We start from the raw sequence: 16,600 nt of genomic DNA, 5'->3' as shown, positions 1-16,600 counted from the left end.
CTGCCTCCAGACCCTGGCCTCCAGATGGGGCTAAGAAAACTAAAGGGGAGGGGATGGGACCAGCAACAACAGAGACAACTAACTCCAGAAGCAAGAGCCTTGTCTAATTTGTGCTGTAGGGTGAGCCCTAGAAGTCACCAAGTCTTTTCCTTCAGAGTAACAAGGAGAATTCCTGCTTATCCTTAGGTGTGTAAATACCAGGCAGGCTGGGGTCTGCATGGAAACAGTCAGTATCAGTCCAGCCAAGCAGGTGAGTGAAGGGGACCCCACACCACAGTGTGGACAAAGGACAGAATGAATCTTGTTTTTTTTTTTTTTTTTTTTTTTTTTTTCAAGACAGGGCTTCTATGTGTAGCCCTAGCTGTCCTGGAACTAGTGTTGTAGACCAGGCTGGCCTTGAACTCACAAAAACCTGCCTGCCTCTGCCTCCCAAGTGCTCGGATTAAAGGCGTGTGCCACCACCGCCTGGCCAGATTGACTCTGTGCATGACCCCGCAGCTAGTCACATGCCAACTGGTGGGACCTCAACTAGCACCTAGAAGGATGCCAAGCAGAGAGCGCCCTGTCCTCCCCCATCACCCATCCCTCTGAGGCCCCACTCCCTCAGGGGAGGTGACCTCTCGGTCCCACTGTCTGCTGCTTAGTCAGCAACACTTAGTTCACACTACATGAGTGAGTGGGAAGGGGAGTGAGCCTTGAACCCAGGATCCCTGTGCTATCTGCCCAGCCTGAAGCTTCCAGGCTGGCTTTCAGTTTTCTGGCTTAGCCTCCTGTCACTTGCCCCCCCCCTCCAGTGTGTGTGTGTGTGTGTGTGTGTGTGTGTGTGTGTGTGTGTGCATGCACGTACATCATATGTGCACTTTTGGCTCCATGGAAAGAAAACAAACCCAAAGCAAACACAGGATGGATTTCGACACTTCCCGAAACTGTGGAAATCAATAATTCCCCATGGACAGGAAGGATTTCCGGTTGGACTTAATGCTCACATCCAGAGGCAGCAGCCACTAAGGGGCCCAGGAGAGCAGCAGTCATCAAAGAAGGGATCTTGGAAGGATGTGAGAAACCAGCCCAGCTCTAGGAATAAGCTAGGGTGCCCAGAAAGGAAAGTCTTTCCTGATGTCACCCACTGGGCTAATTGCCCCCTTCCTCCCAGGCTCTGACAGCTATCTGGGCTTTCTAGTCTCATATACCTTTCAAAGAGTCTTGGGCGGGGGGTGGGTGGGGGGGGTGGGGAGGGAGGGGGGCAGAGTAGAGTGGACTATGCCAATGGGGTAGGTGGAGAAACTGAGACCGGAGGGTCCTGACAACTGCAGTGGGGTCTCAAATTATTAACAGCTTCTTTTGAACCAGGCTAAGTACCCTAGAATTGAGTTGGATCTTCTGTAAGATTAGCAAGCAGACCCCACTGTGTGTTCCCTATGCCTTGCAAGTACAAGGACTGGACATCCAAACAGCTACCAGGCCAGGGTGCCTGAGCCTGTTCCCCTGGCAGGGAAAGAAGAGGCTGAGAGGGAGGAGTGGAGTGGGCTTGCCTCTCGGGAGTCAGCTCTTCCCTCAGAGCGCTGGCCACAGCTAGGAACAGCCTGTCCTGGGCTCAGATTCCCCTAAAGCTTCCTCCTTCATCTATCCTGATGCCAGAGTCCCAGGGGAGATGTTAGAGGTCTTGGTTCCCCTGGCCTACTCTCAGTCCCACCCCTCCCCCACTCGTATGAGCAAGCACACACAAACACACAGCAGGCCAGCTAGCTGTCTGCAGCAGAGAGCCCTTGGGAGATGGGGGTTGTTTCCCTGAGGACAAGCCTCTCCTGAAGGTGGAGACTACCAGCCTGTATGCCCAGGAAAGCCCTCTCATTCCCCTCTTATCCAGTGTTTTCTCTCAAAAGTGAGGAAACTTCAGAGAACAAGGGAAATGAACTTCCTGTGGAAGCAGCTACCACTGTTCCCACAGGCCGTAAGTGCCTCATCAGGAGTGGAAGATAGGAGATAGGGACGAAAGCCAGGCCTGGGCCCTGAGCCCAGCATAGTGAGAAGTCTCCCCCACAGCCGAAGGAATTCTGTTTTGGGAGCTGTGATGTCATTGGGGTCACATTTACTGGATACTGGAGTGTCCTGGCTGACATGAGACAACGCCTGGGCTTGCTTTCAAACAATCCAGAGTGCGGAGGTAGGGAACATAGGAAGGAGACTGGCAAAGAGATGGCAGTAGCTCTGAGCAGGTCTGGTAACAGGTTGGTTGTGCTGTCTCTCCATCGCTCTTCCCACACCTGGATCAGAGGTAAACTTCAAGTCAAGCCAGGAAGAATGGGTGCAAGGTGGCAGAGGGGCAGTTGGTGGGTGTGCCAGACCCTGGGCTACCCAATTCATACACATCGTCACTTTTGCTCCTGGCAGTAACTGTGAGATGGGGGTAAGAGTAAGTTGAAACCTACAGTGGGAAAGCCAAGGTTCGGGAAGGTTGAGAGGCCTGAGAAACCTCTCAGAGTTGTTTCTCCTCCTCTGCTTCCAGGGAACAGCAGACCTCAGGTCTGAGCTCTGCTTCCTGCAGCCTCCTCCTCACACTGCCCTGGATTTGACTGTCCGTTCCCCAGCCCCCCCCCCCCCCACACTCTGTCCTGACCCCAGTGCTCCCTCATGCACTCTGTCCACTGGCAGGCTGACTTCCTGCATTGCTCAGGGAAGACAGAGCCTTGGACCTGTCAGCTCTCCTTGAGCAACAGGCTGTTACTCTCCCTTCGCCAGGCACACACCCTGCTAGTTCCATTCTGCAGCCTGTTTCCTTGTTGAGTTTTGGAAAAACGAAACAAAACAAAACAAAAAAACCTTGCCCAGCATGTCATGGAAGACATTCAAACTGTGCTCTTTGTCCTCTCACCACTCACAGGCCAGTCAAGAATTCCTTCTTGCCGGGTGTCACACCTTTAAATCCCAGCACTTGGGAGGCAGAGGCAGGTGGATCTCTGTGAGGCCAGCCTTCCAGGACAGGCACCAAAGCTACAGAGAGACTCTGTCTCAAAAAAAAAAAAACAAAAACAAACAAACAAAAAAACAAAAAAGAAAAAAAGAATTTCTGCTGCTGCTTTGGGGATTGAGGATGTGTGTGTGTGGGGGGGTGCTCATTTGTACAAATTAGCTGGTCCTTTGCTGTCCTCTGGTGGCTGAATCTGAGAGGTACAATTTCCTGCTGGCAACAGCTGAATCTGTGAAAGACAAAAGATTTCCTTCTTTGGCTTATAGACGCTTGTGTGTGCGCACGCGCCTGTACTACCAGGTTGTCCTTGACTGGCTCTTTTGTTACTTCATTATCATCATCACCTGTCCTCAGCACTGAGCCTGACTTCACTTAATCAAGTGCTGGTGTGTTCCTTTGTCCATCAGCAGAAGGCCCCAGGGGAGAAGATCTTCAGCATTGGTTTCCCTTAGATACTGACTTCCTTATCCAAATAACTGTGCTGTTTCCATCTCATGACTGGGTCCCAACTTGTAGGCTCAACACCAGGAAAGCCCCACAGAGACTGGATCTGGGAGTGTGGCTATGCCTTTGAAGGGACAGCTGGACTACCTGCCAGTGGGAAATGACATGCCAGAAATCCACGGCAGGCAGTGACATCACAATTAATCATGGTGTCACCTATGGTTAAGCAACAAGAATGTATATTGAAAGGCCAGCTGTCTGTGGCACTTGACCATATGACAGTAAGGATCACCACAAGGACTGTGATGGGTGAGTTCTTTTGAGGATGCTTGATTGATTACCAAGAGAATACAAAACAGTTCTCAGCAAAAAAATTACAGACTGAGGACCCAAAGTCTTTTCTAATAGGAAGAGACTCCTTTGCACACACTGGGCTGATTTCACTAAACATGAAACAAAACCTTAATCGTGTGGGCTGCTGTACCCTCAAGGTCTTTTGAATTCATGGTCCCATCAAGATTTTCGTGTGAGAGAGCATAAAGAATGGGATTCTAAGATTTGGAATGGGGAGGTGGATGGATTCAAAGAAAACCAATGCTTGAACTTTTAAATGCCTGTCTGCCCCTTACCCACTTGTGTCTGAGGAGAATTGACTTCTTTGTGTAAAAATATCATAACTGGGTCTGGAGAGAGGGCTTGGTAGTTAAGAGCCCTTGTTGCTCTTATAGAGGACCCAGGTTCAGTTCCCAGCACCCATCAGGCAGCTTACAACATTTTATTACTCTTGTTCCAGGGGACCCGACACTTTCTTCTGGCTTCTACAGGTGCCTTCATACACATAGCCCTGATGCGCCATCACATAAATCATTTTTAAAAATACCATGAAATACACTTTGAAAGATGACACTGAAGACCCTCCACAGAACTCATATGTAGGTCAAACGTTAGCATCTTTCAGAAGGACAGAAGGATCCCAGAGGAAGCATCTTGCATATCAAGAGGATGAGAAGACACTGCTAAGACATCTTTCTAAGAGGACTGAGTAAGAAACAATTCACATTCCGTTCAGTTCACACATTGAATGGTTTTTAATACGGTCACAGCCATATGTGACCATGCCCAGAGCCAATTCTTGAATGTTTTCAACATTGTATAAAGAAAGCTCATAGCAAGGACTGGAGAGATGCCTCAGCAGTTAAGAATGCTTGCTGGTCTTGCAGATGACCTGAGTTCAGTTTCCAACACCCATGTCTGATGGCTCACGACCACATGCAACTCTAACTTCTGAGGATCTGACACCCCCTCTTGTGGTCTCCAAAGATACTTACATACCCATGTGCTGTTAACTTTTGCCTTGGGAATAACTAAGCAATGCCTCCCTCACTTATAATCCTAATGACAAACCAGAATTTGATTCCACCAAAGATCCAACTGGGGGGAAACAATGAGTATTAAGATTGCTTACAGAGCATGGGAGAAAAAGTATGGTCAGGAGTATGGATGACCCACTGGCCACAGTGGAAGGTCTGTATATAATATAGGTTGATGACTTCCCTGTGGCTTCACAGATGGAGTTCCCCAGCTTATACCAGAGTCCTTTCCTGAGACCCCCAAGGCAAAATCAGAGAGATGCCTTGTAGCTGCCGAAGGACAAAGATGCCACCGGACCCTTACCAATAGGCCACAGACTCGTGATGATACACAGATTAATAGAAATGGGTTAATTAAGAAATAAGAGCTATCTAGAGATACACCTGAGTCACTGGACAAACAGTGTTGCAATTAATATAGATTCTGTGTGATTATTTGTGTCTGGGCATCCAGGAAATGAATGAATGGTCTCTATTTACAAAATGGTGTCCAATGTGGAGCAAGAATTTCCACATTAAGCCTAAGAAAACTTAAATTAAAAAAGGGTTTCTAGACCACAAAAACAGGAGTCAATTGCAGCTTCTTGGTAGCTGCATTTTGTTTTCAGACAGGTTCAGTTTACTGGCGGTGAGCAGAATCAAAAAGAAGGCTTCCTGACTCAGCATTAGCAGCAAAAAACTGCATGGTTTCTTTAAAGCTGGCTTCCTGGTTCATGCTGGCAGCACAAATAGCTCTGATTCTTTTGAGAGGTCCTGCACTTAAATGGGGTTTGTGAGTAGCGTGCCTTATTACACCTAGGAAATATTTACAGAAACTGCTTTTCATGAAGCAAAGCCCTGCAGAACCCAGAGAAATGTTAGAGTAGTGGGTTCTCAGCCTTCCTAACGCTGCGACCCTTTAATACAGTGGTTCTCAACCTTCCTAACTCTGCGACCCTTTAATACAGTGGTTCTCAGCCTTCCTAACGCTGCGACCCTTTAATACAGTGGTTCTCAACCTTCCTAACTCTGCGACCCTTTAATACAGTGGTTCTCAGCCTTCCTAACTCTTCGACCCTTTAATACAGTGGTTCTCAGCCTTCCTAACGCTGTGACCCTTTAATACAGTGGTTCTCAGCCTTCCTAACGCTGTGACCCTTTAATACAGTGGTTCTCAACCTTCCTAACTCTGCGACCCTTTAATACAGTGGTTCTCAACCTTCCTAACTCTGCGACCCTTTAATACAGTGGTTCTCAGCCTTCCTAACTCTTCGACCCTTTAATACAGTGGTTCTCAGCCTTCCTAACGCTGTGACCCTTTAATACAGTGGTTCTCCACCTTCCCAATGCTGCGACCCTTTAATACAGTGGTTCTCAGCCTTCCTAACTCTGCGACCCTTTAATACAGTGGTTCTCAACCTTCCTAACTCTGCGACCCTTTAATACAGTGGTTCTCAACCTTCCTAACTCTTCGACCCTTTAATACAGTGGTTCTCAAGCTCCCTAACGCTGCGACCCTTTAATACAGTGGTTCTCAGCCTTCCTAACGCTGTGACCCTTTAATACAGTTCCTCATGGGGTGACCCCCAACCACAAAAGTGTTTTCTTTGTACTTCGTAACTCTAACCTTGCCACTGTTATGAATCATAATGTAAATATTTGATGTATGACCCCTGAGGAAGTGTCCATCGACCCCAAAGGGGTTGCAACACACAGGTTGAGAACCACTATGTTAGAGTCTCCCGTGCACTGTGCTAGTGATGCCAGGAACAAAACAGTGACTCCTGTTTCACACCATTTTCACACAAAGCCGTAGGACAGGCAAAGTTCACTGTATGGTGATGGAACTCAGTGGTTGCCTAGAAAGAGATGTAGGGAAGATGCGGTAAAGACAGTGAGGTTTTGTCTTAACTGATGGCCATTAATCAGATGTGATTTTCAAAAATCATTGATGGTACAATTAAAATGAGTGAATTTTACTGTATGCAAATTTTACCTCAGTGAAGTCTTTCTGAAAAGCTATTGTGTATCTCAGAAAACTGATGTTTGGGGTTTTTGAAAACATAAGGTGTCTATATGATGGCATCTAGGAATCACATGTAGGTTCACCACTTATGTATGAATTGGGTATTGAGGACTACTGATGTGTGCTTTAGACACTGAGGGCTACTTAATGTATGCATTAAGTACTGAAGGCTACTGATGGGACTCTGAGGGTACTAAGGGACACTGATGTATGCATTGGGTACTCAGAGATACTGGTGGTGTATGCATTGGGTACTCAGAGATACTGGTGTATGCATTGGGTACTCAGAGATACTAGTGTATGCATTGGGTACTCAGAGATACTGGTGTATGCATTGGGTACTCAGAGATACTGGTGTATACATTAGGTACTCAGAGATACTGGTGTATGCATCAGGTACTGAGGGCTATGGCCAGCAGCAAGCCGGGGTTTTTGGTGTTACTTAAAATGGTGCTGCACAAAAAAACAAACAAACACACAAACAAAAAAACCCAAAACCTTGTTAGGCCTCTGCAGTGTTGAAAGAACAGCAGAGGTTGATGGCCTTGTCTTTGCCTTTGGGGAGTGGTTTCTAGAAAATTCTTGCATGCCTGCTGTACCCCTAGATTCCGCTGGATGGAGACACAGCACACATATCCTCAGTGAGAAGGAACCGGAAGTCCTTCCACCTTCTAACTCTAAGACCCCCCTCAGACACTGACAGCAGGTAGGTCGTGGCCCAAGGAGGCTGGCTTTCATTTTAACTCGTCACTGGTACCTGGAGCACCCAAGGTCAGCAGGCAACTGCAGAGGCATCAGCAGCACACCTCTGACCTGTGCTCTGGAAGGTCATCTACCCAGCATCGGTAAGGCCTGGACTTCACCAAGTAGCACCAGAAAAAGATAAATACATAAATTGTAAAATGAATAAATATATAGATTTATAAATAAATAAATGCTTTCAAAACACTTTATTTTTAAAATAAATTGCTTAAAGCAGGTGGGGGATGGGTGCAGGCCTTTAATCCCAGCTACTCAAGAGGCTGAGGCAGAAGAATTACAAGTTCAAAGTTGGCCAGGGCTACAAAGCAACTTCAAAGCCAATATGGAAAATAAAAAGGTTGAGGTGCTGGGGGCCAGGGCTCAGTGGTGAAGTACCTATGTGACTCTCTAAGAATCTCTTTGTGTGTGCCTTCTGCGCACACAACTCAGGGTTCTGCCCTTTGCCAGCTGCCTTGACTGCCTTCTCCAAATGATCACAATCCAGCCCGTGTCCTGTTCACTCACCTGCAAGCTGTCGCCCTGCAAGTGCGATTATCAGTCACTCAGCTGAGATCGGCTTCTCAAGTGAACTCCCTCGGCAGTCCCACTGAAGAAAGAACTGGAGAGTAACTTGTAGACATAGGCCTCAGGATCCATGCCATCGCACCTGGGCATTCTGAGGATGCTCTCAGAACCACTTTGAAACTACTAGTCCAATCAAGCTCCCAACCTGTGGAGCTGAGCTCTGACTTCATGGAAATTCCTTGACGCTGAAAGACTCAGTCTGGCCACCATGACATAGTGACCAGGCCACTCATAACCTCACAACACCTGACTCAGGAATAGTATACTGAATGAATGCATTACTCACCCCAGCCAGAACCCAAATCCCTCCTCTAGGAGTGTCCCTGCCCACCTAAGGGAACTCTTAGTCATCTGCTCACCCCAATCCTGCCTTCCTTGAGAATACAGCAATAGGAAGAATTCCAAGTTTCAGCCCAGCATGAACAGGGAAACACACCCCTAACATTCAGTGACCTCAGCTCCTTGCTTAGCAAGACCCCTTTCCTAAGGCTCTGATACATGGGAAATGTCATCCTCTTGTCATTACCCAGAGCTTGCTATGACGACATCAGGCCCAAGGCTATGCACCTGACATGGATCACACCCGTGAGATCTAGGTGTCGCACACACTTTATGCAGCTGAGGGAAGCTGAAGCTTGGTCACTGAGCAGAGCTGGTACTCCGCTTGGAGGTAGTGCTCGTGGTGGGGGCTGTGGGGACTGTGATCTGCTGGACCATCTCCACAGCACAGATGGCAACAAGGATGTACTCACAGGTCTCTGAGATACTAACTGGGATGTTCTCCACAGAATTCCTCAGCACAGGGCTGAGGGTAGGCCTTGATGTACAAAGGCCCTAGCACCATAAAACAAAGCAAATGAAAAACAGTTCAAAGCACAGAACCTTACACATGCTAACTTGAGTTGGTTCTGGCTGGATACAAGGGTACATGCCTTTAATCCCAGCAGCATATAGGAGGATCAAGAGAAGTTTGAAGCTAGCCAAGGCTAGACAGCAAGTTCTAGGCCAGTCTAGCCCACACAGCAAGACCTTGTCTCAAAGCAAATAAGACCCAAACACTTAACTTTCAGATTTCTTTCCAGAGACGTTTTTTTAGAAAACAGGATTTATTATCACATTTGAGGTGAACACAAGGACCGTTCCAGAAATCTTTTACATATATTATCATTGACAAATTGGCTTTCTTTAACATATAGGAAAAGCAAAGCCTGCCAGGACACACGTTCCTCCTCAGGACAGTATGCACATGGGCAGGTTTCAACACAGGAATTCACATTGAGCAGACAGCCCCAGCTCACAGGTCTGCCCCCAGGTCCAGCTGCTTCTGTCCCACGGGCTCCCTTCAAAAGTCCCAGCAGCCAACCAGCAGGATTCACAGTAACTGGGAGGAAAGGCATTGATCTCGAAACTTTCACAAGAGCTCTGAGTTATGTATCAGAAGCCAGGCTCAGGGGGTTGTGGCTTGTACAGTGCAGTTAGTGTCACAGTTTCGCTTCTATGAGGAAGACAACATTAAAAGTAACTGCTGTCCCCACTGGGCAAGGAAAAAGTTAGGACCCTTCCCTGGATGCTAACTGGTCAGCAGGTCAATGTCCAAGGCACACATGAATGGCAATCAAGGGAACGCTTGCATGGCCCGATGGCCACACTGATGCCCAGAAACAGGATCTGAGGAAGGATGGTCAGTTAAGAGCAGCCTGGTCCTGTGAAGGACTGTGTGCCTGAGTAGCTTCTTCATACTCAGTAGGGGACACCTGTGCTTGGAGCACCTGGGTGAATCAACCCACGGCCGGCTGCTACTGTCCTTGCACCTTGGCTGTGAGTTAGCTCAACTGGCCACAGTCTGTGATAACGATCTTCTTAGACGTCTTCCCGCTTTTTGAGCCGTAAGATTCTATTTTCTTCACGACATCCATGCCCTCTTTGACATGGCCGAACACAACATGCTTGCCATCCAACCTGTGAGGAGGGTTGAACTAAGTGAGAACACACCCAGCACCCTGGCTACCCTGTACAGAATTATTTGCCAAAGGTACTAATTCTCAAAGGAACACACACACACCCCAAAGCTTAATTGAGCTCTGTGAGCTTCCCAGCTGCACTCCAGAGGACGCTGGGCAGGTTCTGTCACCCTGGGCTTTGACCTGGTACCTTGATCTGAATCTTGGCGACCTTACCTATGAGAAGTGAGCTTTACTTATTTTGCCCAGGAAAATGACGGGCACAGAGCTGCTCAAACAGTCAGGTAAGACATTGTCCCAACAGACTACTTCAGCAGGCAAACTGAGAGTCGGGTCAAGTGGGAGAAGCCTGGTGCTGAGCAGCTCCTGATTTTGAGTTCCAGGAGCACAAAAGGGACTTAGGGGCAGAACTGCAAAGCCCATTAAGGCTTCCATGACAGGAGCAAAGAGTGTGGAGCCAGCAACAACATGCCCAGTCCTGGCAGCCCTGCATGGCTTGGACGACAGAGGCTAGCAAATGCCATCCTGTCACTTAGGTTTCTTTCAATCTTGCAAGTGGGCTTTCTAAAGTTCTCAGCTGCTGCCTCTCAAGTCCGGGGACCTGAGGGCTGGAACACTGAGGACTGTTGTTTAGTGGAGGTTCTACCAGGAAAAAGGCATTTCTACACAGCAGGGGCTGAAAGGTGGGGAGCTGTGTGCAGCCGTGCTAACGGTGTTTGAAGGAAACTTGCCTCAATAGCTAGGATTCTACAAGCATGTTCTGTGGTAGAAGCAAGCCAAGAAAGCATCAGGTTAAGCCAGGCAAAATGGCTTCTACTCAGACAGTGATAATGATGCACCTTCCCAAATGTGGGGTAGAGGAACTCTTTTGTGTGTGGGGGGGTAGAGGAACCCTCTTGTGTGTGGGGGGGGGGGTAGAGGAACCCTTTTGTGTATGTGTAGGGGGGGTGCAGGTACAACACAAATCAAATTCTAGTCAACAGCACCACTGGGAAGCATAGGTGCGACATAGTCAGAGAACAGCCCAAACCGTCCCTTAATATTTTCCCTGTCTCTCAGACAGATGTACAGTGAGGAGCAAGTCGCTGGACCAGAGCAGATGATCCAGCTGCGCACTGCCCTTCCGACTGTGCACAGACCTCCTCGGGCTTCATTCTCCGAGGCCCTACAGTGTGAACTACTCACCAGTCTGTCTTTATTGTGCAGATAAAGAACTGAGAGCCATTGGTGTTGGGGCCTGCATTCGCCATGGACAGGACACCTGTGGGACAAGCGGAGAGGGCTGTGTCAGATGAGGAACCGCCTCTGAGCCACTGCTCAGAACAGATGGTTCACATTCATCAAGGAGGTGTGAACTTGCAGACACAGGAACCAGAGGGAAGCAGTGCTAACATCCAGACCCGGGAGCTGTGTGCCTTGGCTGCCAACTAGTCTTCTATGGAGGGGGGCGCTGGGGTGGAAGGGCCGCAGGGATCTCAGTGCGAGTGTTCAGTAGATCCCAAGATATGGCCTCTACACTTTCCCACACTCCCACTTCTGCTTAAAGACTCCCCAACCAAGTTTCCATTGGGAAATTTGGTTTTTGTTTGTTGAAACATGTCTCAAAATGTAGCCCAAGATGACCTCAACCTTTAGGGTCTCCAGTTTCAGCCTCCCAAGTACTGGAATTACGGCAGCAAGGCTGGCTTTTACAGAGTTAAAAGTGAGAAAGTCCTAGGGGAAACCCAATGAGCTGGAAAGGCTGAACTGCTTGGATGCTAACAGAAGGAGCATGACAGGATATCAGGCAGCTGTGGACCACACCTTCCCTGGGTGGCCAGGTGTGGCAGCATCCAGGCGGCACGGAACAGCACAGAGCACTAGAGAGGGGCTCACAGTCCCACATACCTGGCCCCACATGCTTCAGTGTGAAGTTCTCGTCAGGAAAGCGGCTTCCGTAGATGGACTTCCCTCCCGTGCCATTGTGGTTGGTAAAGTCACCAGCCTGCACAGAGAATACCTTGTTAACTGGTTACCACACAACTGGCAGTGTGGGTCCCCTGAAAAGGCAGCCCAACCCACCCAAGGCCCACCTCAGGCAAAGGGGCCAACAACCATCCAGTGCCTGAGATAAAACAGGCAAAGCTAAAACCAAGCCTCTGGAGCCACACCAAAACAAGTCTGCTTTCTTGTCTGAGCTAGTTTTTCAGTAACCACATGCCTGAGGTTCTGATTGTCAACCCACAATTCCTCAGAGAGTCACAAGCAGGTGACCAGGGGTCCTGGTCTCAGAGCTGGGCTGGAGGGGAAGACCAGTTCCCTAGGCTGTCCCCTCTTTTGCCCCAGCATCACTCTCCCCAAGGTCAAGCCCAAAGGTTTTGCAGACACATGACACAGGGGAGCTGGGAATCTTCCTCAGAAAGCCTGAACAGAAAGAGTACAGTAGCAGTTCTGTGCCCAGTTGGTAGTCATGGCCGCACTGTGGTTTCTCTGAGACAGGACCCTTCAGTGAGAGGTGTGAGCTGCTCTGTCCAGCTAAAGCATCCACAGATACCAATAAGCCGTCCCCAGTCATCTTGCCTGTGCCTCCAGAGGCCACTACTCTAAGCCATAAAGAGCTCTTCCAAACTTCAAGCCCCTTCCTGAACTCCAGCTACCGCCTTAGTGCCTACCTCATCTACCAACCCCAGGGGGAGCTGGGAGCCTCTGGAGCAGAAAGGTCACACAGCTTGGCTGGGTTCAGCTAGGAGCCCTGTCAACCTCACCTTCATACGCAATGTGTAAACAGTGTCAGCAGGTACAGTCCCAACCCCCTGTTACTTGGTTACAGTGGGAAGAATAGACAGAAGGAACTTCAGAGAGGCCATGACATCTATGCCCATCTCTAGCTCTCCTGGTCTCATTAACCCCTGACCTTGAGTTTGCCCAAGAAGTTTTTGTTGCAAACACCTATCCCAAGCCTGACACAGCAATGCTTACATGTATGCAAAACAGGAAGAACATGTGACTAACAGATGCATTCATTTAACTGGGAAAAACCCTTCACTAGGAAGGCAACTCCAAGTCCAGGCGTGTGTAATCCCAATTTAGCAGCCTTCCTCCCATTCCCTCCCTTCTCCCATGCCCAGTGCTCAAGGGCACACAGAATGCTACGGTTAGAGACTGTTCTACTCCGGTGCCCCTTCAAAGCTTTAAGATCCACCCCCATCGGCAGCCTTCTGCTGTGTCCCTTCCAGGCACCAGGCCCTTGCTTGCTTATTAGTGATCCTGGGCATCACCACTGCCAGCTCCATTCACAGCGGAGGCCATGTTACTGTTACCTGGCACATGAAGGATGGAATCACCCTGTGGAAGGTGGAGCCTTTGTAGCCGAAGCCCTTCTCACCAGTGCACAGGGCTCTGAAGTTCTCTGAAGAAAGAGGGAGGAAAGGTAGGTTAAGGGCAGGCTACTCCTCCCTGCCAATCCCCCCCCCCCCCGCCCGCCCGTGAGCTGTGTGTGTGGAAGGACCCTGCCTCTCCTTGCTTGTGAGTTCATTCCTGATCACAGCCTTCCCTACCTTGACCCAGTAGCAAACACTGTGACTAGGAAACAAGCTCTAAGCTGGGCCGGCCAGGGTACCAGGGCAAGCAGCCCACAGACTATGTACCTAACCCTGACCTGCGCCATCATGCTGGAACTGGTTGGAAGCTATGTCTGGGAGCTTTCACAGGCTGTCCCCTGGTTCTGTGATATCTAGCTACCCTTGAACTGGTTAGCAGAGCTGACAGCAAGGTTCAGAGAGAGACAAAAGGCTGCCTCAGGGAACCCAGCGGCTGGGCTTAGGTTGAAACTCCCATTTTATCATAGGCTGAGCTTTAACCCCTCCTCTAAGCCCATCGGCCTTGCCTGGCCCACTTTCCACCTCTGCCTTACCTGCTGTCTTTGGCACAACATCTGCCTTTAGCTACGGGAAGGAAAAGGAACAAAAAAAGAATGGTTAGTCCAGAAGCAGGTGTAGGAAAGAACCCCCTCGCCATTTACACCCAGCTGTCAAGGCACCATGAGAAAGAACCACAAGACCATTCTTTTCCTATGACCTCCAACCCTTCTAGAACAGCCAAAGCAGCTATCGTTTCTGGCAGCTGCTTCCTGAACCCATGGTTTGCTGGAGGCAGCCTCGGTTTCTTATCTATCAGACCAGTGTCATCCAGGGCCACTTTCTGGGTCAGAAGAGGCAGCTGGTGGCCCTCAGCATGAGTCCCTGGACCAAGAGTATCATAGTTAGAACCAGCTGCCACTCCTCAGTGCAGAGAGAAACTGAGGCACACAAAAGGGAAGGAGGGGACAGTTAAGGGAAGACCGTAGCCTCATCCATGCTTGCCTCTTGCCTCTCAGCTTCTCTTAAGAATCCCTTGGTGCTGGTGCATGTCTTTATTCCCAGCCATCTGGAGGCAGAGGCAGGTGGCATCTCGGAGCTCAAGGCCAGCCTGGTTTACAGTGTGAGTTTCCAGGACAGCTAGAGCTACACAGAGAAATCATGTCTCGAAAAAACATTACAAAATAACATCGAAAATCCTTCTTCAACAAAAGGAGTTAGGGATGGGGAAACTGAGGCTAAACAATAAATACCATCCCCCTCCCCATCCCAATAAATAGGTCAGTCAACACTAACTGGTCCCTTTGTTTAAAGTGGAACAGCCTGAAGGCAGCTAGGGCCTCAGACCCACCTTAGTGACTATTTCCTACTTTTCTTTTTAAGTAAGGGTGGAACAGGAGCTATTGCTGAGTAAGGACTTCAGAGAGTGTGTTGGATTGGGCTCCCGGTCGAACCACCTTCCCACTAGCATTCCCCAGGCCTACTCCTAAGTAGCCGGGAGTTGGGGGCGGATCGGGAGTGCGTGGGGTGTTAAACTCAGGCCACTACGTGAGCACCCGGCAACACCTGGACCTGAGACACCCACCTCAGAGCTCTGGGTCCAACCTCGGACGCAGAGGGTCTCAGAAGCCCAACCTCGGCCCTGGCGCGCCGGGAGTCTGATACTCAGCGCGCTCTGACCTTGACCTTTTCTTCCACACACACCCCCTCTCGCCTCCGTCCTCCTCCGTGTGTGGAAGCACCCTGGAACAAACCTAACTGAAGTCGCCTCTCTGAGACGGGGAAACTGAGGTCCAGGGTTTGGAAGTGAGAGGCCCAAGGTCACCCCGCTTGCTAGGCACAGAACGGTGGCCAAGAAGTAAAGTTTGCCCTACGCCCAAGCCGGGCCGATCGGGTCCAGGGTCCTCACCTCCAGCACCACGCGGCCGAGAGGCTGCCCATCGGCGCCCACGTCCAAGTACACGAGAGGGTTCCGGGAGGAGGAGTTCGGGTCGCGTGCTCCGCTGTCGCTGTAGGCACGGGTCGCGGAGAGGAGCAGCGTTGCGGAGCGCTGGCCAGAGAGCAGGCCGATCAGGCGGGGGCCACAGCGCAGCGTCAGCATCGCGGTCGTGGGTCGGGACAACGCGCTACGAAGAAGGCAACCACAACCAAGGTCACACGACCCAGGAAGCGAACCTAGGCCACGCGCCCGCCGCTTTTATTGGCCGGCTGGCTTCGGGACCACGCCCCTCCACTTACGCCTCCTCCACGCCCCCTCAGAGCCTGTTCGATTGCGACTCCTGCTGGCTTCATTGGGCAATACAATCAGTTCGTACGTCGTGCCCCAACCCCCAATCGGCGCACACAGAGCGGGAAGTCCTTTGAAAGCGCCTCTAGACCGAGAGAGAGGCTGACCCTGAGAGTCAGAAAGATGTTCTGAGGTGGATTAGAAAGGGAGAGATAATAAAAAGAACCAACAAGCAAAGATACCGTCTAAAACATACACAAGTGACCCCCGGCCTCCAGATCCTTTGCTGCTAGAGATCCGACCCTCCACCAGCAGGACTGAAAATGCAGCTTGCTCAATGGTGCATCCGCCAGGCTTCAGTCTCAGGATGATCCTCTTCCTCAGCACGCACTGACAACCCTTGTCTCCACCACCTGCAGCCAGGCCGGGAAGGTGCAGGATTAGGTGTACACCCACTAGCACTCACCTGGAATACATCTCTTTGGCAACTGTACTGCACCTACAGGTAACTTAAGCAACCAATCTTAAGGGATGCCAGGAAGCTGGCAGTGCATGATGCAAAAGGAAAGGCGGTGCAGGAGAGCCAGAGCCAAGAATCCAAGCCCTTCTTAACTGTGCATAACAGCAGCCCGGGAAGCAAAGGAAAGCCGGAAAATGAGGGCACGAGGACCAGCCAACATATTTGGTCTACAGTTGGGAAACTAAGGCTCAGAGAGAAAAAGTTTCGGCTAGCGCTAGAGACCCCTGGTTTCCTACTGCTGGCTTGCACCAGCACTTCTGCGAGGGGGCACTGGGAAATTTACCCTGCTCTTTATTCACACCCGTCCTAGGGAAAAATAAATGAGAGAAGCGTTTGTTTACTGTTAAACGCTGTGCTGTGGACAACAGTGATGGGTCTAGCCTAGACTAACCGATGTGGGTATGGCTTCAGAGTAATTTGGGTCTGGGTGGGTAGAGGCATTTC

The 16,600-nt window shown here is 50.0% G+C and overlaps 1 protein-coding gene across 1 annotated transcript; it reads right to left on the bottom strand.

Annotated features, from left to right (window-relative positions):
• Positions 1 to 9,184: 9,184 nt before the first annotated feature.
• On the bottom strand, positions 9,185 to 15,583 carry Ppif (peptidylprolyl isomerase F). Its single transcript, XM_041662709.1, has 6 exons — positions 15,319 to 15,583; positions 13,967 to 13,997; positions 13,374 to 13,462; positions 11,962 to 12,058; positions 11,260 to 11,335; positions 9,185 to 10,072 (listed from the first exon to the last, which is right to left on the bottom strand). Exons 1-6 carry the CDS (start codon positions 15,508 to 15,510, stop codon positions 9,937 to 9,939), a joined length of 621 nt encoding a protein of 206 aa, XP_041518643.1. The 5' UTR covers positions 15,511 to 15,583; the 3' UTR covers positions 9,185 to 9,936.
• Between the last annotated feature and the right edge of the window lie 1,017 nt (positions 15,584 to 16,600).

The sequence above is a fragment of the Microtus oregoni genome, unplaced genomic scaffold (genome assembly GCF_018167655.1).
Source record: "Microtus oregoni isolate MIOR12 unplaced genomic scaffold, Mior012 000013F_ref0000133, whole genome shotgun sequence".
In the NCBI taxonomy this organism is placed as follows: domain Eukaryota; kingdom Metazoa; phylum Chordata; class Mammalia; order Rodentia; family Cricetidae; genus Microtus; species Microtus oregoni.
The sequence above is the reverse complement of the archived record's forward strand: the minus strand, read 5'-3'. Positions and strand labels throughout refer to the sequence as shown.

Bases quoted from the DNA above. Each gene is read 5' to 3' on its own strand.
- Ppif (XM_041662709.1), bottom strand. From the start codon at position 15,510: ATGCTGACGCTGCGCTGTGGCCCCCGCCTGATCGGCCTGCTCTCTGGC. The intron at 13,463-13,966 runs GTAAGGCAGAGG...CTCTTTCTTCAG, and splicing joins TGTTGTGCCAAAGACAGCAG to AGAACTTCAGAGCCCTGTGC. The intron at 12,059-13,373 runs GTAACAGTAACA...TTCTCTGTGCAG, and splicing joins TTCCATCCTTCATGTGCCAG to GCTGGTGACTTTACCAACCA.